Below are 23647 nucleotides of genomic sequence, written 5' to 3'. Positions count from 1 at the left end.
AATCACCTACCCTCTGGCGTGAAGGCGAGCCCTCTGCTATAAACAAGATCTACGGTTTGTGTCATCACAAACTTTGACTACACGGCTGGATTCCCAGGCCTTCAAAACTCCAAACCCCTCTATCACAGTTAAGAAATTCTGTGATTTTTCCAAACATTGAAGAATACCCACTCCTACATCATGGTGCCATATTTTGTGAGGAATTGGAGCTCTCAGGAGGTTAGTAAGCTTAATTAAAGCTTAAGTAAAAGCCTAGTATAAGCTTAAGCAAGAGATTAAGCTCTATTTTGAATTCGGTGGGGGGGAGGGGGGCGTTTTTTGATACCACGGCAGCATCCACGACATATTCTTGTCTAAAACGTCAAGTTTTTTTTTGGCTTAAAAGCCTTATCAAGCAAGTCACATTACTAACTTACTTGATCAACTTCAACCTCTCTTGCTTCATGTCATATATAGACCCTGCAAATCTTCACAAGTCACAGTCGACTATCTCTCCCATAGAGGCAGTTCTCGCGTAGTTCTTTCCAGCTTCATAAATTTCACAAAGTTTCCATAAAAACTTCCTGCCTTTCTTGCCTACTTCCATCCATAATTTCTTGCCCAAAGACCATTTAAAATTTTCATCTTAAATGCCAAAATTCTTCAACGACAAGCGATGCGTCTTTTCATTTGCAAGGCATCCTAAATCTCCAGATTTCTCCATCAAGCAATTATGGCCAATTTCGACTCTGCATCACTGCTTCCTGAGCCAACCTTGGAGGAGCATATGGATTTAATATCCATGCAACTTGAAGAAGAGCATCAACATCATGTACAACTAGACCAAGAACTGAAGTTCCTCAAGCGTCCTGCCACTGAAATTTCTACCAACGACGACAACCTAGTTCGTGCTATCAACGCTACTTTGGATGTCCATGCTAGTCGAAAGGAGTCCAAGGTAAGCAAGTATACATTCAAATTTAATTATTTTGATGCTATTAAATATGGTCGTAAAATTTTATCATGGTTAAGTCAGTTAGAAGCTTATTTGACAATCAAAAATACTCAAAAAGTGATAAACTTAAATGTGTATCTCATTATTTTATTGAGAAAGCTGCATTATGATGGGATGTCACACATAAAAGCATTGATCATCCTATGATATGAAATGACTTTCTCAAGAAGGTTCTTGCAAATTTTCTCCCTGCACAATTCGAGCTCTGCATGCAACAACAATGTGATCTATTCATGCAACAGAAACGTGAGTCTATGCCTCAATACACATAAAGATTTTGGAGTACTCTCGTGCAGCTCCAAATGGTGGAGCCAATGGCCGAATCTATCTTCAAGAGAAAGTATATGTCCGGCTTAATTCCATCCATCCAAGCTGAAGTCAACATGTTCAAGCCCAATAACCTGGACGAAGCCATATCCCTAGCTCACGACGCTGAAAAGAAGCAGCCTAAAGACCGAAGGCAATTTTCGATATCCAACAGTAACAACATGGGTAACTTTCATTTTAATTCTTTCCGTAACTTCAATTCTTAATATGGAAAGAATCGTTTTAAGCGATGGCCATGGATGCCAAATGTTCAATCTGTTTCCAATTCTAAACCTCCCAATCTACCTTCAAATTTGCATAAATTTAGTGAACCTAAAAATGTTAACCCAAGTGTCTCTAATGTCATTTTCAAAAATGTAATTTGTTATAATTGTAAGCGTCTTGGTCATATTGCGAGTCGTTGTCCCATGGGCAACACCTGTGATTGGAAGAAACCCACGGCGCATCTAAATTTTCTTGGAGCTGAAGAATTGAATGAAGACCTTGAAGCAATGCCCGACTTCGATGAGGCTATACTTATTGGCGAAAATTCTAATGAATATGAAGACCTTACTGGTAAAATTTCTATGCATGCCTTATTAAAGATGCGATGTAAAATCAATAACAATGATTTGACTGTCTTGCATGACAATGGTAGTACTCATGATTTTGTTTCAAAAAAAGTAGCTAGAAACTTACAACTTAAAACTATTCCATCTGCCTATAAAATTAAAGCTGCATTTCTAGGAAAACGATATAATGGTACTATAGAAGTTCATAATTTAGAAATTTGTATTGGATCTTATAAGGAAAAGAAAAAAAAATTAGTAGCACCTTTGCAATCTGCTGATGTAATTCTAGGAATGCCATGGCGCCACCAATTCAACCCCAATATAGATTACAACACACACTCAATGCACATTGAGCACAAAGGTAAACACATTTTACTTGAAGGGTTAACAAAAATAAATTATTTCCAATTATTAGTCATACACAGGCGAAGCGAGATTTGCGTAAACAATCAAAAGCTTTCTTAGTATGGATTAATGAAGTTGATGTTTCAAAAATTGAACTAACTCCAAAGCAACAACATTTTATTGCTAAATTTTATGATTGCTTTTCTAATGATTTACCTTTACAACTTCCTCCATCATGACCCGAAGACTGCCAAATTGATTTACTTCCTGGTAGTCAACCACCTTGCAAAGCTCCCTATCGCCATAACTAATTAGAACAGAAAGAGATTCAAAGCAAATTGAAGAACTTCTAAGTAGAAAATTAATTCGTCTACGATCTAGGTCTTCCCAAGTCTGCAACATAGTGGAAGCATTCCGGCCGTTCCCACTTAGGATCGACCTGAATCAGGGTTTCCCTAGTGGTCAAATTCCTAGAACGGCAGCTAGGGTCGAACCCTATGTGAACTACTTTATGCAGAAACGTCAAGGTCGAAGCGGATTCATGCTGCACTTGGCTCAAGGAGAATGGGAAATGAGAGGGATGCAAAGCTCAATCTCTCTGCCCATAAGGCATAGTCCCATTCCTTTCCCCTAAAATAGCATAAATCGAGATTCTAGTAACCTAGATTCTAGGTCATCGTTCCTTGCTTGTCAACTTCTTTCGAGAAAGTTCCCTGTTGTTGATTTCGTTTGAGAAAAGTTCCCGGCCAACCGAGACCACCTATCCGTGGATGAACCCATGGCCACATCCACTGCACTTTCCTCAGGGTTGCTTTAGTTGTCTAATTACCTACCACATTTAGTTGGACACATATAAAACAGCTTCCTTAATTGGCCTTTTAGTCACTAGTTCCTTCACGTAATCTTAGCACTGACATAGAAAAACAATGTCAAACAAGTTCCTTTACAACATTTGATCTTATTTTTCTTTGGAATACATCATATAATCCAGCCCGTAGGCTAATCCATAATCCGCCCGAAGGCTATCCAGCAATCCACAGGGATTACTAATCCAAGATTCTGCCCGTAGATGTAACGTGTCCACCTAGTATCTTCAGGACACGTCTTAGTAGTCCATCGGAAAGGATGTCTAGAAAGCTCCACCCGGCATTCCTATGGACTGTTATTTGGTTTGTGATCTAGGACTTTCCGCGTCTGCCACGTAGCGGAAGTATTCTGGCCGTTCCCACTTAGGACCAGCCTGAATCATTGTTTTCCTTAATGGTCATTTTCTAAATGGCAACTAGCATCAAACCCGAGCGAACTACTTTACACAGAAACGCCAGGTCCGAAGCGGATTTATGCTGCACTTGGTTCAAGGAGAATGGGAAACGAGAGGGATGCAAAGCTCAACCTCTTTGCCATAAGGTATAGTCCCATTTCATTCCCCTAAAACAGCGTAAATCGAGATCATTATAACTTAGAATCTAGGTCAACGCCCTTGATGTTCGTGTCCCTTGAAATGATCTTCTTGCTATCGATCATGATCGAGAAAAGTTCCCGGACAACTGGAACCACCCATCCGTAGGACAGACCTATGGCCACATCCTCCGCACTTTCCTCAGGTTGTTTTAGTTATTTAATTACCTAACACATTTACTTGGACATGTATCAATCAGCTTCCTTAATTAGCCCGTTAGGCACTGGTTCCTTCACGTAATAATGGTGCTTGACATAGAAAAGCAATGTCAAACAAGTTCCTTTTCAATAGGTTATCATATTTATCTTTGAAATACATAGAGTCCAACCCGTAGGCTTATCCATAATCCGTCCAAAGGCTACCCAGCAATCCACAGGGGTTACTAATCCAAGATTCCGCCCGTAGACTAGTATGCGGGCCTCGAGATCCAATCCCGAGTCATGTTGGCCTCTTGTGCAGGGCTCGGAAGGCGAGGGATTTACGGCTAGAGCCCCCTCTGGCACCCAAGCATCCTCCTGCTCCAAGTAGCACTCAACGGAGAGACCTCTCGCGGCGGGTTCGGTCCACCTTCCCGGCGCGGTTAACAACCCCCTTGGTTAGGGTCAGGTAGGCAGTCGGGGGTAACTGAAGCTGCCTCTCCCTTCAGGCCTTCAATCTGAAGCATTTAGATATCTTTTCATCCTTTAATTCTTTGAGCAAACAAAGTAAAACAATGCTCTTAAAACTGTTACAAGCACAATCATTTCCATTCGTTAATTGCGACTGCTAAGGAGCCAACTGCTAAGGAGCGAATCCTTCTTTCCGAATGCATCCAGCACTCGATCCAGGATCAATTGTGACTTGGCAAGATGCTCAAGGGTTTGTTTGTTAACCCTTATATCCTTGGGTTAGGGCCATTGTTGTACTGCTGCGCATCCGAGGTGTGGAATCCACCAAAATGTTGTGTGTGTGACATTTGTTACTTTGTACATACTTAGTCGTTTTGTTTACATTTATTTTCTGCATGCAAGTATAGTGGAGAGAAGTTTGGAAGCATTTGGAATCGAGCTTGATTTTGGTGATGTCACCGAAATGGATACACAAACCCTATTATTGCTAGATATCTTGGATTGGAAATGAGATTAGTGGTGTGTGGGTGCCCCTTTGTGGTGAGATGAAAAGTATGCGCACCCTCGGTTTGTGCACTTGTCTATAACCTGTATGTTCTATGTTTGTTTGGTCTCTACACAGGCATATTACAATAGTCCATGTCTTGCATCCATGGTGTACAGCCTGAGAATTGTGAATGCCTTAAGGCTATGGGACATATATATGTCCTACAGGGGAGAACAGAGGAAGCATGAGCAACAAAAATAAGTCCAAATGATGCTGAGGCTTGGATGAAAATGGTAGAGTTACTGGTATCTACTGATACAAGTAACACACTGGATGACCTCTCATGGGCTTATTATTGCGTTTGGATGGTACAAGTGCAGTTGCAGAAGACATTGGACGTCAGTTGCTCACATATGGGCACAGAAAATCTCTTCCTGAATTGTTTGCAAGAATAAATGCAGTCGATGCAGCCACAGTCAAGAGGGTTGTTGACCGTTTTATTTATGACAAGGAATTGACTGGCAGAAAGTGTGATGGCCTTTGATACAAATTATAGTGATGCAGGGCAGATAGGGCCTGATCGAGGAGAGGTGGTATTGTAACCACCAAGAGTGGGAGTGATTGGATTGCTTTTCCAGTGAAGAAAAAGGGCTGCTTTTATGAGTGCAATATATTGGGATGAGGAGGAAAAGCGTAGGGGATGACTATTTTCAAATGGGGCTTCTTTGGGAGGCCTCATTATGCGCCTTGTGGCAATCAAAATTACTTCCTTCCCACTCTTTTGAATCGAGGGGTGTACCAGTAATCATATTGATCCAGTAAATACCCTGCATGCAAAAAGCTCAGATGGCAATGATGATTCTGAACCCTGCAGGTCCCTGACTCATTATAGAAAAAGAACATCGGACTGAAATTTTCTGATAATAGCCACTGCACAGATCAACTCCGCACATCCCTGAGAGATTGGAGCTTCTACAGGAGCATAATCAAATCAAAATCTCACCAGATTGCCTCAGTGGGCAATGAAGAGATCTTCGAATTAGTTTTCTGGGGGGGAAAGCAGAATTCGTAATTCCACGGTTGTTTTTTTTTTGTTCCCATGGAAGAATAGTACTTTGGACTGCATGAAGAAAAAAGATAGGAGTACGATGCAAGGAGGGGAGATCTATCAAAAGGGGAGCTTGCAGAGTGTGACTGTGGAGATTACTTTGATGGTGACGAAGCACAGAGAAGACGGTGGAGACTGTTTTGCTGGTGACAGGGAAGACGGCGAACAAAAGGACGTTAAATGACAATAATCATATGAAGAATCGACGGAAAACTGCTTCAATCTTGGACAAGGACCTATCTCTTATAAAGAAGGAATCTTGGTGTTCGAGTTTGAGACAATTGAGGAGAAGAATACGCTGCAATGAGCTAAAGATGAAGATGAGCTATAAAAGAAAAAGCCAATAAAGCCGTAGAAGATGAAGTTAATGAAGACCAAGTGTAAATTTTTTTGTCAAAACTGATCGGAGTTCGATAAAGCTGATTAAGAGGAGAAGAACGCAGATGCCATTGACATGCAAAAGGAGAAGACGAAGCCATACGGTTCTGACACCTTCAGGAAGTTGAACCACCATGACCTACACGTTACCTGATTGGAGTAATTGTGATGATGTTGGGAGTGGTCTTACCTGTTGGGTACATGATGTTCAGAAACAAGCGTGTGTCGAGCACAACAATATACAGGAAACAGATAACCAAGTAAAGTGGAAACTGGTAATTGCCAATTCAAAAAGTGAAGAATTTGGTGGTTAGCACAGTGTCTGGATCCTTGCAGTAGCTGTTGGATGCATGCACCATTGGTATATCAAAGGTCAATTTATGGGTAGGGATTCTTTCCTCACTTGACTTCTAGCACCCTTATTGTATCAATAGAACAAGTGTTGTATGAGGTGTCAACAGATGATATCAGAATGAACAGTCTGTTTTAATGCATTGAGACTGGCACCTGTCTATTCTTGTGGGTAAGCTATGGAATATCTGTAGGTTTCATATTCCCTGTTCCATTTATGGGAAAGGGAGGCTCTGAAGCTTATGTTCGTAGCTCATTTACTCATCTACAAGGTCAGAGGATTCTTTTAATATGGTAAATGACAGTTGACGTGAGCTCAAGGCATCAGATTATCAAGATATCAGCTGGTATTAAAAAAAACAAGTCAGTTTGTTAGCTTATGGAGAATGCAAATGAATACATGGTTTTAGATCAATCCGTGGCTAATCCTCTTGTTCTTGGAAGGGAGCCACCTCTGAAAGACATGCCTGCAACATTGACTATTGCTCGAGATATTGTTCACCTTATCATTTGAAATCAAGTTCCCTATGGGTTTATTGTTAAGTTTGTGGATCCATAGATCCATCCTTTGGCTGATGCTGCTAAAAGGACAATGCTAAAATTTCTGTCTGTAGTTGATAACCAGATTTGTACTAAAGGTTCCTATGTTGAAGGATGAATTCTATGCTCAGTTGAAAACTTGCTTTTGGTCAGATCATTGCTGTATAGACGAGGTCTCGTTGGGAGCTTGGCGGATCTATTACTGCACACAAATCCTCTCATCTTGTTTATTTGTATGATTGATCTTCTATCCTGAAATTAATCAAGGTCCTCTGTGGTTGTGACTTTGCTTTCGAAATCCTTCGACATCTTTGGTGAACCCGACGTGAAAGCGTCGCATAAATTTCAGGATGGGAGATACTTCAGCATCCATTTCAGCCTCTTCTACTATTCTTGCTGTGTCCTCTACTTCAGCTCCATCATTTACTGCTGCGTCAAGTACTTCAATGGATGATCTAAAGCAGATTTTGCAGAATATGTCTATGTATATGCAGCTTCAAAATTAGCAGACACAATTGTATATGCAGCAGCAGCAGCAATTGCATCAACAACAGTTGTCTCAACAAATGCAACTATATTTGGAGCAGGAGAATGCAATCAGTGCAACTAAGGCGATTGAAGCAGTTGAGAATGAGAAGAAGCTATTTGATGGCCGTAATGTTTCAGCTTACTTGAAGACATATGAGATCAAGATGGGAGTTTTTGGAGTACCAGCTGGACTTATGAGTAAGTATTTCCTTCGTCTTGTCACACCCGCCTTGAGGGCAAAAGTGACTGATCTTTTTATTCAAAATTCACATTGGCAAGATTTTAAGAAGGCCCTGAAAGAAGAGTATTTCCTTGAGGACTTTGGGATGGCTACACGGCGATCATTCCGAGAGTGGGTCTACATGCCAAATAAAGGTCTAACTGCTTCAGAGTTGATTCGAGAATTTGAAGAGAGGTATAGTCAACTTGATGCCATTGAACAAAGAGCATTGGATGTTGAGAAAGTTGAGCTTTTCTTGCAAGCTACAGATCCTGCTCTTCAGGAAGAATTAGGAGAGCTTCTTGAGGATCGCACAAAGCCTATGGGTCTTAAAACGGATTGGCAAGATGCTCAAGATGCAGTCTCGACTTTGACCAAGAGGAGGATATGGAAGACCCGCCTACAGAATGGTTCTATGACACCGACGTCGTCTTCTGTTCCTATGTCTACTTCTATCCCTGTTATTCTTCTCTTCCTCAGCCAGTTTCTTGGCCTATGCCAGTGCCTACTTTTTCTACTCCTCCTGTTCCTCCTGTTCCACGACCGATGCCAGCTCCTTCTGCTCCAAAACCAACCGCTCCATCGGTGCCTTCCTCTCTTGATGACATAATCAAAGGCATAACGGATTTGACACTAGAGTCAATTAAAGCAGAATTGGTGGGAAAATTGAAAGAGCAGTTTGCTTCGACTGCACCTACTATTTCGTCTAGTGCTCCTATTGCACCTAGGAGTGCTCCTAATGCACCTAGGAGAGATCGAAGATGTATTTGGTGTGATAGTACGGACCATCAACATTGCAGGGATTGTGAATCTTTTCAGGATGCAAGGAGGAATAATTTGGTATTTTGGGGACAAGATGGTAAGATTTGGTTGACTGAAACAGGAGCTCCGCTTGCTACCAACTTTGGGAAAGGCGGAATGAAGAAGTTAGTGGATGACATGGCTGCGCGTACTTCTTATGTGGCAGCTAGAGGAGATGCTTTTGCATATGGAGTCCAGATTGAGAAAGGATCAGAGAATCAGTCAGCATTATGGACTTATGCTATGGAGATAGCAAACAAGGTAAAAATTCAGCAAACTGTTTTGACTAGTGCAAGCTCTAGCATCAGATCTGAGACAGGTTGGGATTCGCCTATTGACAGGTACACTATTTATGCCTACTTGGCTAAGTCTCAGGGAGCAGATGTACTTGTTGAGGAGAAGCGTAAGAGGGATGAAGAAAATCCAAGTGCAACTAAAAAGACTAGAGGAGGTGAGTTTGTTACTCGACCTACTGCAGGACCGTCTTTGAGACCAGGGCCATAACGACAGATGGAAGATGCTCAAAAGAGAGAAAAGAGGCAAGAGCCTAGAGAGAGAAAGCAGCCAGGGTTTAGATTGATGTCTGATATTGAGACATCTACGGACATGAAGAAAATCTTTAATGACAAGATACTTGGCAGTGAGGTGACTTTTACTATTTCTAAAATTTTGGGCATCTCGAAAAGAGAGTTTCAAGATCAGTTCCAAGAGGTCCTGAAGAGGAAAAGACATGCATTGCCTAGTACTGATACACATGGAGTTTTGATTGGGGAGTTGGATGAGGATGAGGATGAGGTTATGGTTGAGAATGCTTCTGTTTTTCCACAGATAGAGAAGAGGGTTCAGCCTATGCATTATGATGAAACTGATGAGTCTGTCTTGATACCGCATAGTCACTTTTCGCGGAGTCATTGGGCTAGGGAAACTACAGAAACGATGGTAAAAATTGGAGAGAAACAGGTGCCTTATGTTGCTTTGGTGGATCATGGTTCAGAGATTAATCTCATAGTTCATGGAGTTTATGAAAGTAATAGATGGCCTATGGATGTAGAGCATGGGTGGCACATGAGAGCCACCAACAACACTGCAGGTGATTTGTATGCTACCTGTCCCAGTGTCAGGGTTTCTATTGGAGATGTAGAGGAGGATTTCCATTTCTTTGTGTAGAATTCATGCTCTTATCCCATAATTCTTGGACAGCCATTCATCACAGAGATGTGTATGGAAACAAAGGTAATGGATGATGGATCTACTTATGCACAGATTCACAGTAAAGATGGCATGAGAGCCGTTTAGTTTATGACTGTGTGTGTGAACCATGTTAGAAACATGGATACTCTTAGAGATGCACCTTTGCCCACTGTGAGGGATTCGGGTTTTCATTAGATACCGCTATTTCGTGAGACGATAGTGGTACAGAGCAGAGGAGATTGGAGTTCTTGCCTCCTGGCAGTAGTGTTTTCTCCTCTAGTTTTGTTGGGATTTCAGCAAATAGTTCGATGAGCTATCAGAAGACTTCTAAGTTGCCTAGAGCTGCCAGGCAGTACATATGTAGAAAGGAGGAAATTTTGAAAAATGCAGGTATTTTAGAGGATGATGAGCATATAGATGGGATGTATGATAGTATGATTTGTGTAGATACGATGACAGAGATGGAAAATATGCTGAAAGTTGATATGCAGAGTTGTCATAGTAATGTATCAGTGCAATCCCTGGACATGTTTCATGAAATTGCAGATTTTGTGTCACAAATAGAGTCAGAGGCTGAGGTGACTCAGCAAAAAGTATTGAGTGCTGAAGAAATTCAGCAAACAGAGTTTCCGGCTGATTATGATCAGCTTACAGAGACACAAAGGGCTGAAAACTTTCAGCCAACAGAGTTTACTGCTGAAATATTTCAGCATCCAGAGTTTAGGGCTGTTCCTATGCAGTCCATAGAGCAGAGGGCTGAGGATATTCAGCCACACCAAATTGCAGAATTGTTGATTTACAACAAGATTTGAGCAATGCAGAGGATCATAATGAAGCCACGGTAGACACGAAATACAAGACTGTGGATAAGAAGGTGAAGCCGGTAGCTGTACCGCTTCCACCTAACAGTGATCAGTAAATAGAGAGGGCTTCCAAACAGCCAATTTTGAGGAATCCAGAGCATATAGGCCATAAATTTTCAGCAGAGACTCTTGCTGAATTAAAAATTAGATATGGTGATTTCTTGCTACCCATAGAGAAGCAATGCTTTCAGGAGATGCTTGAGCGACATGGAAGGGGGTTTACTTTTTTCCCGCATGAGATTGGATGTGTGAATCTGGATATTGTTGCTCCTATGGTGATCTTTACTATTCCTCATATTCCATGGAACCTTTGACCTATTCCAGTGCCTAAGGCACACCTGCCAAAGCTGATTGACTTATTGAATGACAAAATCAGGATGGGAATCCTAGAGCCTTCATTTGCACCATACTCAAATAGGTGGTTTACGGTTCCAAAGAAGAATGGTACTCTCCGATTTATACAGGACATGCAGCCAATAAATAGAGTTACTATCAGGAATGTTGGTATAGGTCCAGTTGTGGATGAGTTTGCAGAAGCATTTGCTGGATGTGCCATCTATTATTTAGGTGATTTGTATTCGGGATATGATCAGTTTCAGCTGGCTTTGGAATGCAGGGACATAACTACTATGAGAACTCCTATTGGGCTTGTCAGGATGTGTACCTTGCCTCAAGGTGCCACTAATTCTGTTGCGCATATGATGAATGCCATGCAGAAGGTCCTTCGTGATTACATACCTCAGCTTACCATGCCTTTCTTGGATGATGTGCCCATTAAGGGGTGTGCAGAAGAGGAGAAGAATGAGAGTCTAAATGAGCAGGGATGCAGATACTTTGTGGCTGATCATATTTCAGCTTGTGAAAAGATTTTGGCCAAGTTAGAAGAAGTGAACTTGACACTATCAGGGCAAAAATCTATTTTTGGAGTAAATGAGGTTGTCATTGTTGGACATATGTGTGGGTATTATGGCAGGAAACCCTCACTTGAGAAGGTGGATGCTATAGGCAAGATTACAGAGTATTGTTCTACCACTTCAGAGGTACGGAGATTCATTGGAGCTTGTGTGCTTTATATGATTTGGATACCCCATTTTACCCACATAGCAGATTGTTTATATCAGCTACTTCGAAAGGGGCAGAAATTTTATTGGGATGAGAGCCACACTAGAGCCATGCAGAAATTGAAGAAGTTATTGCAGATTGCTCCTACTCTCAGGAAAGCGAATTATAATTGGGGAAGACCTATTGTATTGACAATTGACATTAGTCCAATTGGCATAGGTTGGGCTGTGGGTCAAGATGATGCAGATGGAAATAGGTATGCAATTCGGTTTGGGGCGAAACTCCTAAACGAGAGATAGAGGAGATATCCGCAAATCAAGAGGGAGTTTCTGAGGATTGTTACGGCTCTCAAATGTGATAAGGAGTACTTTATTGGAGCCTCAGTTGTGGTAGAGACAGATTGCTTGCCATTGATAGGTATGATTACGAGTTGCTCTACTCCGGATATAGCTATGCTGAGATGGATTGCATACATCAAGCCATTAAATCCAGAATTTAAACACATAGCAAGAAAGGATAATCCAGTGGAAGATATGTTGTCTAGAGCCAGATATGATGATGAGGAGACACTACTTGCAGAAGAGGATGATGTAGAAATTTCAGCCACTATGGTTGATCATGTTTGCCATGTCTATGATATTGTGGCGTTCATAGAAGAACTCTATGTTGGAGATTGGTTGCAGATTGGCACGTACCTTAGTACACTAAGCAAAAAATATAAATGGACAGATGAAGAGTTCAAGAAGATCAGAAGAAAAGCCTATGGTTATTTTCTCAAGGACGGATTCCTTTGGAAGCATCCAAAGAAAAGAGGTGGATTACCCTTGCGGATTGTTTGCAATAGAGAGACACAGTTACAAGTGATGAGGGAGTTTCATGAGAGTCCTTGGGCTGATCATAGAGGAGTGTGGGCTACTTATGAGAAAATCAAGGAGAAATATTGGTGGAAAAGCATATATAGAGATGTTTCTCACTTTGTAGAGACTTGCAGAGACTGCCAGATGTATTCGGTAGTGCGTCATTGAGATGAGCTTCATCCGACCTATCCGCTATGCATTCATTATAAGTGGGTAGTTGACTTGGTTACTATGCCTATGGGTCTATGGCAGATGAGGTATATTGTTTTGGCTAGAGAGAATCTTACCAATCATGTTGAGGGCAGACCTTTGAGAACAAAGACCACTAGTGCAATGTGTAAGTTCTTATTGGAAGAAATTTTCTGCAAGTATGGCTGTGTGGGTAAGATCATTGCGGATCGCGGTGAATTGGATGCAGATGAAGCTAGGGAGTTTTTCTCTCAACTAGGAATCAAGTTGGCTCTAACCACAGCATATAATCCAGAGGGAAATGGGAAGAGTGAAAGAGAACATCCACCGATAGTGAAAGTATTAGCCAAAGCATGCAGAGGATGGATTGGAGAATGGACGAGACTTCTACCATTTGCTTTGTGGGCTGATCGTACGACTCACACTGTTACCACAGGATATATGCCTGCAGAGTTGATGTATGGTCAGAAACCGGTTATGCCGACTGAGACTTGTGCTTTGACTTGGTCAGTTTTACCTTGGCAGGAGGATTTGACGAGAGAGGAGCTCTTAGCTCTTCAGATTCGGTAGTTGGAGAGAAGACCAGAGGATATTCAGCTAGCTATTGATAGGTTGAAGGTTGCTAGACTAAGAAATAAGGACAGGTTTGACAGCAGGCATCGCTTGCGGCCCAGAGCAATAGAAGAGGGGGACTGGGTATTAGTCTTTGATAGCAGCCTTGAAAATCAGCATACTGCACTTCAGAAGATGGTGAAAAGATGGTTTGGACCGTACATAGTCAGACATGTCTTTGATAATGCAACATATGAGTTGACAGAATTGGATGGGATAGTGCTTAAAGTTCCTATTGCAGGAAAAAGAATCAAGATTTTCAAGAAAAGAGATGATGAGAATTATGCATTGGAAGAATTTGCAAGAGAAGAGCAACGAGAAGAAACTCCAATAGAAGAGACAGATGATATGACGGATAATCTTGTTGATATACCGGAAATACACAATGAAGAGATTGATTTCTTTGTGGATCTTGATGATAATGATCATCCATAGTTGGCCCATCCGGAGGATGTGCAGGATTAGAGGGGGTGGATGTCGTACTGCTGCACATCCGAGGTGTGGAATCTACCAAAATGTTGTGTGTGTGACAATTGTTACTTTGTACATACTTAGTCGTTTTGTTTACATTTATTTTATGCATGCGAGTATAGTGGAGAGAAGTTTGGAAGCATTTGGAATCGAGCTTGATTTTGGTGATGTCACCGAAATGGATACACAAACCCTATTATTGCTAGATATCTTGGATTGGAAATGAGATTAATGGTGTGTGGGTGCCCCTTTGTGGTGAGATGAAAAGTATCCGCACCCTCGGTTTGTGCACTTGTCTATAACCTGTATGTTCTATGTTTGTTTGGTCTCTACACAGGCATATTACAATAGTCCATGTCTTGCATCCATGGTGTACAGCCTGAGAATTGTGAATGCCTTAAGGCTATGGGACATATATATGTCCTACAGGGGAGAACAGAGGAAGCATGAGCAACAAAAATAAGTCCAAATGATGCTGAGGCTTGGATGAAAATGGTAGAGTTACTGGTATCTACTGATACAAGTAACACACTGGATGACCTCTCATGGGCTTATTATTGCGTTTGGATGGTACAAGTGCAGTTGCAGAAGACATTGGACGTCAGTTGCTCACATATGGGCACAGAAAATCTCTTCCTGAATTGTTTGCAAGAATAAATGCAGTCAATGCAGCCACAATCAAGAGGGTTGTTGACCGTTTTATTTATGACAAGGAATTGACTGGCAGAAAGTGTGATGGCCTTTGATACAAATTATAGTGATGCAGGGCAGATAGGGCCTGATCGAGGAGAGGTGGTATTGTAACCACCAAGAGTGGGAGTGATTGGATTGCTTTTCTAGTGAAGAAAAAGGGCTGCTTTTATGAGTGCAATATATTGGGCTGAGGAGGAAAAGCGTAGGGGATGACTATTTTCAAATGGGGCTTCTTTGGGAGGCCTCATTATGCGCCTTGTGGCAATCAAAATTACTTCCTTCCCACTCTTTTGAATCGAGGGGTGTACCAGTAATCATATTGATCCAGTAAATACCCCGCATGCAAAAAGCTCAGATGGCAATGATGATTCTGAACCCTGCAGGTCCCTGACTCATTACAGAAAAAGAACATCGGACTGAAATTTTCTAATAATAGCCACTGCACAGATCAACTCCGCACATCCCTGAGAGATTGGAGCTTCTACAGGAGCATAATCAAATCAAAATCTCACCAGATTGCCTCAGTGGGCAATGAAGAGATCTTCGAATTAGTTTTCTGGGGGGGAAAGCAGAATTCGTAATTCCACGGTTGTTTTTTTTTTGTTCCCATGGAAGAATAGTACTTTGGACTGCATGAAGAAAAAAGATAGGAGTACAATGCAAGGAGGGGAGATCTATCAAAAGGGGAGCTTGCAGAGTGTGACTGCGGAGATTACTTTGATGGTGACGAAGCACAGAGAAGACGATGGAGACTGTTTTGCTGGTGACAGGGAAGACGGCGAACAAAAGGACGTTCAATGACAATAATTATATGAAGAATCGATGGAACACTGCTTCAATCTTGGACAAGGACCTATCAGTTATAAAGAAGGAAGCTTGGTGTTCGATTTTGAGACAACTAAGGAGAAGAATACGCTGCAATGAGCTAAAGATGAAGACGAGCTATAAAAGAAGAAGCCAATAAAGCCGCAGAAGATGAAGTTAATGAAGACCAAGTGTAATTTGTTTTGTCAAAACTGATCGGAGTCCGATAAAGCTGATCATGAGGAGAAGAATGCAGATGCCATTGACATGCAGAAGGAGAAGGTGAAGTCATGCCGTTCCGACACCTTCTGGAAGTTGAACCACCAGGACCTACACGTTACCTGATTGGAGCAATTGTGATGATGTTGGGAGTGGTCTTACCTGTTGGGTACATGATGTTCAGAAACAAGCGTGTGCCTAGCACAACAATATATGGAAAACAGACAACCAAGTAAAGTGGAAACTGGTAATTGCCAATTCAAAAAGTGAAGAATTTGGTGGTTAGCACAGTCTGGATCCTTGCAGTAGCTGTTGGATGCATGCACCATTGGTATATCAAAGGTCAATTTATGGGTAGGGATTCTTTCCTCACTTGAGTGCTAGCACCCTCATTGTATCAGTAGAACAAGTGTTGTATGAGGTATTAGCAGATGATATCAGAATGAACAGTCTATTTTAATGCATTGAGACTAGCACCTGTCTATTCTTGTGGGTAAGGTATGGAATATCTGTAGGTTTCATATTCCCTATTCCATTTATGGGAAAAGGGAGGCTCTGAAGCTTATGTTCGTAGCTCATTTACTCATCTACAAGGTCAGAGGATTCTTTTAATATGGTAAATGACAGTTGATGTGAGCTCAAGGCATCAGATTATCAAGATATCAGCTGGTATAAAAAAAAACAAGTCAGTTTGTCAGCTTATGGAGAATGCAAATGAATACATGGTTTTAGATCAATTCGTGGCTAATCCTCTTGTTCTTGGAAGGGAGCCACCTCTAAAAGACATGCCTGCAACATTGACTATTGCTCGAGATATTGTTCACCTCATCATTTGAAATCAAGTTCCCTATGGGTTTATTGTTAAGTTTGTGGATCCATAGATCCATCCTTTGGTTGATGTTGCTGAAAGGACAATGCTGAAATTTATGTCTGTAGTTGATAACCAAATTTGTACTAAAGGTTCCTATGTTGAAGGATGAATTCTATGCTCAGCTGAAAACTTGCTTTTGGTCATATCATTGTTGCATAGACGAGGTCTCGTTGGGAGCTTGGCACATCTATTACTGCACACAAATCCTCTCATCTTGTTTATTTGTATGATTGATCTTCTATCCTGAAATTAGTCAAGGTCCTCTATGGTTGCGACTTTCCTTTTGAAATCCTTCGACATCGTACCCTATTAACCCAACTTACCCAAAATCTTAAGTTCTATTAGCAGTAAATATGTTATTTCAATTTATTGATTGGTGTCTCACTTCCAAGAAATTCTCTAATCCCTGTATCTTGGTCACTTTACCTAAGAAATGTACTATATCAGACGATTATCTATCCTTTTGCAAGATAAACTTGGGTAAGAATTCACCAATCTCATCTTGAGGAATTTGTCATTCCCTTGTGATCAAATCACAAGATCATGCAACTCTGTAACTTGTTGCCAAGTGTCGCATTAAAACTATGGGACTATTTACCCATCGAAGGGAGTCTTATACTCACGAATTCATGATTAGATATAACAATTAGTTCATGATTGCATTAGGCCGACATTGTCGGTTCTAGGGTTCCAAGTTCAAACAGAGTTTCATCTTTTTAACGAGAGATCCTTAGGGTAGAAACCCTAGATCGTCTCTCGCAAGTGCGTCCTATTATCCCTACATTCTGTGAATGTGGTCAAGTCTTTAGGTTTAAGAGTTTCAGCTTTAGTAATAAGAGTGATTAGGTAATGTCCTCAACATGCTAACCCTAGTTAGCTCTTTGGGATATGTTGCATTGAATTAACCCTTCCTAAACGAGTCCCTTGTGGTTTTTAGGTGTTTAGGTTTAAACCAATTTAACTTGTCTATTCTTGAAGATAATTACGCTATATGATTCATTGTCTACGTATAAGTTGATTTACAAACCCTAACTTTTTGGGTTAAGATCAAAGCATAGATTAAGTTATAGCATAATTCCAATTGATCAACCTATAACATGCAAACATGATTCATGCTACTAAGCTTTAGGATTTTATGTTTAATCATGCAGCCTTTTTCTATTTTCATTTCCGAATGAACTAGTTGTATGCTGAACTTACACAATCTTTCGTTGATTTGAGTTTTTAGGCCACCTGTCTAGAGTTAAATGCAGCCCTAGCAATTTCCTACGGTTACTAGCAACTTTCCTGAAGAATCATTTTGAAAAAGATGTTCAATAATGCGATATGTGGTTTATTCCTTTCATGCTTAATCGAAGTGTACTATCATAATTCCGTTTTGTAAAGATGGGCATTAATTAATCTAAGTTCATTACTTTGCAATGCATAAAAACCACTTGCTAGAAATGCATAGAAATCTTATGCACACTTTATTTTGTTCGTTTTATTGAAAAATACTAATGACCGAATCCCTCAATTGTGAGTTATTAGCCAAAGTATTTTCAATCGAAAAAACATGCATCCTAATTCCTCAAATGATCCATGCATAATTGAAATATTACGACGTTAATCAAATTTAGGAAGAAGAACCTGGATTTGTGGTGAAATGTCCACATGGAGGTTAGGAGACGATCCTCCTACGGTTGCGCCTTGTGCTTTCTTAGGAGCCATCGCAAATGCGGCCTTTTCGTCTTGGAATAAATGGGCTTTTAAACCCACTAGAGAGGCAATAACAAAGGCCCATGGGAAGGGTTTTCGAACTTGGGCTAGTGGATGCTTGTGGGGAACCCAAAGGGGGGAAAAAACCTTAGCTCCCAGGTTAAATCATGAGCTTTTCAAAGGGCCTTGGTTGAAATGGAAAAGGGGGGAAAGAGAAAAAAACCACAATTAGAACTAACATGAAGATCTAATGAATGTGTTAATTAACATATTAAGAATGAAGTGAATTCATGTAACATATTATGAGGAAAATATTTTCAAAATACTAACTTTTAAATTTCAATCTATATAACCTTGTTTTATTACATCAGACCAACCATCCACACATAGGACTCTACCTAAAGAAAAGATACTATCAGTCCACTCTTAGCTAGCATTGGGGACTATCGAGAGAACCATCCTAAGCTCGCAGGGGGTTAGATTAATCTTAGATACCCAATGAATTTTTGGATTGAGCTTTCTAACACCCTTGTCATCTCCTAGCTAACATCTAATCCCTATGAACTGTTAGCTATATATAGTCTGTCTATCTATAGCGGCCCTGTTAGCTATATATAGTCTATCTAATTATAGCGCCCCTGTTAGCTATATATAGTCTGTCTATATATAGCGCCCCAGGTCCCCTCTATATATTCCTATCATGTGTGCTCAGTTGACACACTTCTGGGGTTCCACTTCCGGTGTCTCATATCTCTCTTCTCTCCTCTCTTCCTTTCGTCTCTCATCTTCCTCGCGGTTTCCAACATGGTATCAGAGTGCACAAATACACCCGAGAGCCATTGTGAGCTCGATCTATGAGGATTACGGTCTCATAGGAGGTGGAAGGGATCATGAGGTTGGAGGGTTTAGAAGGAGAACAGGCATATCAAGTTGAATCACTCGAGAACAACCCTGGGACTTCTTCTCATGTCGTATGTAGATGCTGCGGTAACCCCTGAAGCTGTGTATGATGCTATAAATGCACAGGGGATTGTAGAAGACATCAGAGGCACAGAGGAAGATCACTCGGTTGGTTTTGAAGAGAGCTCCTCCTCGGTTGTGCAGCCTAGAGACAGCAAGGATCGAGAAGAGGAGGTGATTGCCGTTTGTTCCATTGCCTGACCTCTATGCCTCCAGTCCTCACAGAGAACCATAAACATCTCCAAGCCGCTATCTACTGTCTCTCTAAACATCTTCAAGCCGCTATCTACTATCTCTTCATTCCAGAGACAGAATTTGCCTCCACCTTTCACAAACCTTTTCCGACGAATTTTAAGCCCTAAATCCAGCCATCGCCATCCGTTTTCGTCTTCACTACTTGTCAGTATCTTCCTGTCTCCGGCGAATTTCAAGCCCTAAATCCGGCCCTCGCCATCCGTTTTCGTCTTTACTGCTTGTCGGTATCCTCTTGTCTTTGTTATTGGAAGGCCTTTTCACGCCTTTTCATGTCCTTGGATGATGCGGCAGCCGCAATGCGATTTTCTTCTCCTTCTAAAGATCAGGCGCTTCTAAGGTGCTTTTGCCATTCTATGGCAACCCGGTCCCTGATCCAATGGAAACCCGGTCCCTGGGCAACAATCGGATGGATGCAAAGTTTCCGGCTGGAAGTGAAAGAAAAGGCCACAAAAGAAAGCTGGCCGACGCCAATTTAGGAGAAGGGCTAGGAGAAGGACCGGCTCTGTAGCAGACGTTAGAGCTCAAGTAAAAATTTTGAAGAAGTGTGTATCTTGTGCAGAGGCTGATCCTGTTGCTGCCAGAAGGGCGGCTCATACATTAGCTGAATTTGCAAAGTGAGAGGACAATGTTGAGGTAATTGTAGATGAGGGAGCCGTTGGTGCCTTAGTGCAGCATCTTCATGTTGCAAGTGCACAAAGTAAAGGTCCCATTGCTTGTGAGCATGAAGTTGAGAAAGGTGCTGCCTTTGCATTAGGGCTACTTGCTGTCAAGCCAGAACATCAACAGCTAATTGCAAATGCTAGTGCCTTGCCATATCTTGTGGCTTTTTTGTAGAGGAAAGCAAGTGTTTCAAATGCTCGAACAATTAATGGTGTTATCTGCAAGGCAGCTAATGCCATTACAAATCTTGCTCACGAGAACAGAAGTATAAAAACTCGTGTAAGAACTGAAGGAGGTATTCCACCTCTAGTGGAATTGCTAGAATCTACTGACAGCAAGGTGCAACGAGCAGCTGCTGGTGCTTTGCGTACCCTAGCTTTCAAGAATGAGGAAAATAAAATGCACATTGTTGAGTACAATGCATTACCAACTCTAATATTCATGCTGCATTCGGAAGATGTTGGCATTCACTATGAAGCTGTTGGTGTTACCCTCACCCTTTGCGAAAATCCATCCTTCAGGACTTTGTCCTATTGGAATGTTCTTGCTTCTGGAGGTCATTATAATAAGCATGACAAAGGACAACAATGCGCAAGACTCAAGTGCAGAAGCACTCAAAGTATTGGGAAAACTGGTCACAAAGTAGCCTGTGAGGTTCTTCCATTTTATTTCAGTTCTGAGGAAAGCTTCCACATTGTCGTCAACAACATACATAGTCGAAAGCACTTGCTAGATTGCCTGTATGGCATTGCCACTCAAGGCTTATATTCTTTCCAGCTGATGAGGGTCTATATTCCAGCTGATGACACATTATTTCGTTTATATTCTTTCCAGCTAATGAGCGACTATATTCCAGTTGATGATAAATTGTTTTATTTATATTCTATTCGTGGGGCCCCACATGTGTTATGTTGTCTATAGAGCGGCGTCGCGAACCGTCTCTATAGACCTTGTGTTGTTCTAATGTCACTGTAACGTTTTTCTTTAAGTTTTGATGTGACGGATATACTGCTTACATCCCAAGTTCAGTTGCAGGAATTTCTTGGAGATTTTATCTTTGGCAGTGATGTCGCTTATCCTTATTTTACATGTATATTAAGGAGTGATAAAGCTCTTTTGATGCCTCTGAATAGGAGGCTGTTATAATTCAGGAGTGATGTCGCTCCTGAGCGATGTAGCTCCTTCTCCGTTGATGTCATAATTCACGAGTGATGTAGCTCCTTTTATGCCTATGAATAGGCTCTTATAAGTTCCAATCTCCGTTGATGTTGTAATTCACGAGTGACGTAGCTCCTTTGATGCCTATGAATAGGCTCTTGTAAGTTCAACTTTGTAATTTTATATTTTGAATGTTAATATAACAGTAGGCCTATATAGAGTTGTGGGTTTTTCCCTTGAGCCCCCAAGGGTTTTTTTCATCCATAGTAAGGGACCTTTATTTGAGCGGGGGTGTTAGCTATATATAGTATGTCTATATATAGTGCCCCTGTTGGCTATATATAGTCTGTCTATTTATAGCGCCCCAGGTCCCCTCTATATATTCCTATCATGTGTGCTCAGTTGACACACTTCTGGGGTTCCACTTCCGGTGTCTCATATCTCTCTTCTCTCCTCTCTTCCTTTTGTCTCTCATCTTCCTCGCAATTTCCAACATTTATAGTGCCCCTCTTAGCTATATATAGTCTGTCTTTATATAGCTAACATGGGCGTTATATATAGACAGACTATATATAGCTAACATGAACAAACCTCTCATGTTGGTGCTAGTTCTAGTAGTTGGAGTGGACAAAAATAGCAGTTTTGTAAAGGGATCCATCCTCACCAGCCTTGGGAGAGGCCTAACATGTATCCAAGCTCAATTTTATTGATACAAACTTTATTCAAAATAAAAAATCAAGAAACAACCCTTACAATAATGCACAAAATAATCCTTGAGATGCAATCTATGCAATTTGGAATTTGTTCTAGGTATCATCTTCCAACTTGAGGTTCCACTTGATTTGTTAGGTCATCATGAATTTTAGGGAATGCTCAGTGAAACTATTTGAAAATAATTCAATCCTTCAAAAAAAAATTGGCATCTTAGGTTGGGGTTTGAAATCCCTTCCTTGGGCTTAAGAGTCTTTATGCTTGGCTTGAACCATAATCTTCCTTCATGGTTATACAGTTTTCAACATCATGACTTATATGGCTACAAGGACCCTCTCCTCATAGAGATATTTCTTAGGAAAGTTACTATATGTATATCCTCTACATCATGTGCATTCAAGGCCTATTTATAAATATCCTTATCTGTGACCTTTTTATGAATAAAGCATAACCCTTTTCTATTCAATATGTAAATAATCCCTTCAGATTGTGCCCTTCTATATGTAAAAAATGTATAAAAGTTGTATTTGAAAAATACATTATCTTGAACCCAGGTGATGCACACATATATTCATGAGTAACTTACCTGAGAGATATTGTAAGGGATGTCCTTTAGGTGTGTATGATCCTTTAATTCTTTATGGTATTGATATACTTATCTATCCTTTTCTTGGGTTCCGTAATAAGGGTTATGCCTATACTAATATAGAGGAGTGACATCCCTCTGATCTAACACTTCTATAACAATTTCTTAATGAAATAAGTAGGTTTATAAACAATGTTTGAGTTTTCTTGCCTAGTTGGAACTTGTTGTACCTCCTCTTCTTCCTAGGGAAAATTAGATAGTACTTAACTTATTGTTCCTATCTTTCAAAATATTCCAATATCTATTGAACTTGATGTTTTGAATCTAATATTTTTTGGATTTGATTCTCTTTAAAGATCCAATGACTTGAAATCCTATTTAATGAGTTTTGAAATAAGTACAACCTAGCATAATACTTAACATTAGGCAAATAAAGGATTTTTAACTATCTTTCTATCATAAAAATCTTGCTATCATTCATTTTCTTATCTAATATTCATACTATTGTTTATCAATACTACTAAATTAGAACTCCTTCAATAGGGTTTTACATATCTAGAGAAAGCCTTGCTAGTCATAGGAGAAAATCTTGGAACTATCTCCTACAAAAGAGAAACAAATCTAATTGCTACATCCATCCAAATCTTGCTAGCCAATATACACCAAAAGATACCAAAAGGTCACTATAGTATACTCCTAAAGCTATAGAAGAGTTATGGTGGTATAAGATTAGAGTAACATGTAGGTAGATAATTGTTCGAGTGGCATAAGGTCATTACAACATGAAGTATCTGAGCTTTAGAGAAATGATGTAGTCCTAAACGTAGACGATTTATGTAGCATAAATGAATGTGGCTTGTAGTATCATGATATGTTTTTTTGGTATCAGTTAGGATCTAGAGATTGAGTGAATCGTACAATGATTAGCAATGTAAGGAATTATTAAGCAAGTTTTGTGGCGTAGGGCAATAAAAATATTGGGAAGGTTTTAGGTAACAAGAATCTTTAATTTTCTAGGACAGAGTGTGAGATGTTTCCTTATCCATTACCAATGGTTTTATAACATTCAACAAGGCATCCAAGCTCTAAA

The 23647-nt window shown here is 40.6% G+C and overlaps 1 protein-coding gene and 1 pseudogene across 1 annotated transcript; both read left to right on the top strand.

Annotated features, from left to right (window-relative positions):
* Nucleotides 1-1855: 1855 nt before the first annotated feature.
* LOC148014720 (uncharacterized) lies at nt 1856-6521 on the top strand (annotated as a pseudogene).
* A 9208-nt stretch (nt 6522-15729) lies between these two features.
* Nucleotides 15730-15894, top strand: LOC148014719 (uncharacterized). The gene has a single exon (XM_087667167.1). It carries the CDS (start codon nt 15730-15732, stop codon nt 15892-15894), a length of 165 nt encoding a protein of 54 aa, XP_087523293.1.
* Nucleotides 15895-23647: the final 7753 nt, after the last annotated feature.

The sequence above is a fragment of the Lygodium microphyllum genome, chromosome 25 (genome assembly GCF_053477565.2).
Source record: "Lygodium microphyllum isolate KBCC chromosome 25, Lygodium_microphyllum_v1.1.10, whole genome shotgun sequence".
Lineage (NCBI taxonomy): Eukaryota > Viridiplantae > Streptophyta > Polypodiopsida > Schizaeales > Lygodiaceae > Lygodium > Lygodium microphyllum.
Note: the sequence above shows the minus strand (reverse complement) of the source record. Positions and strands in the feature narration are given on the sequence as shown.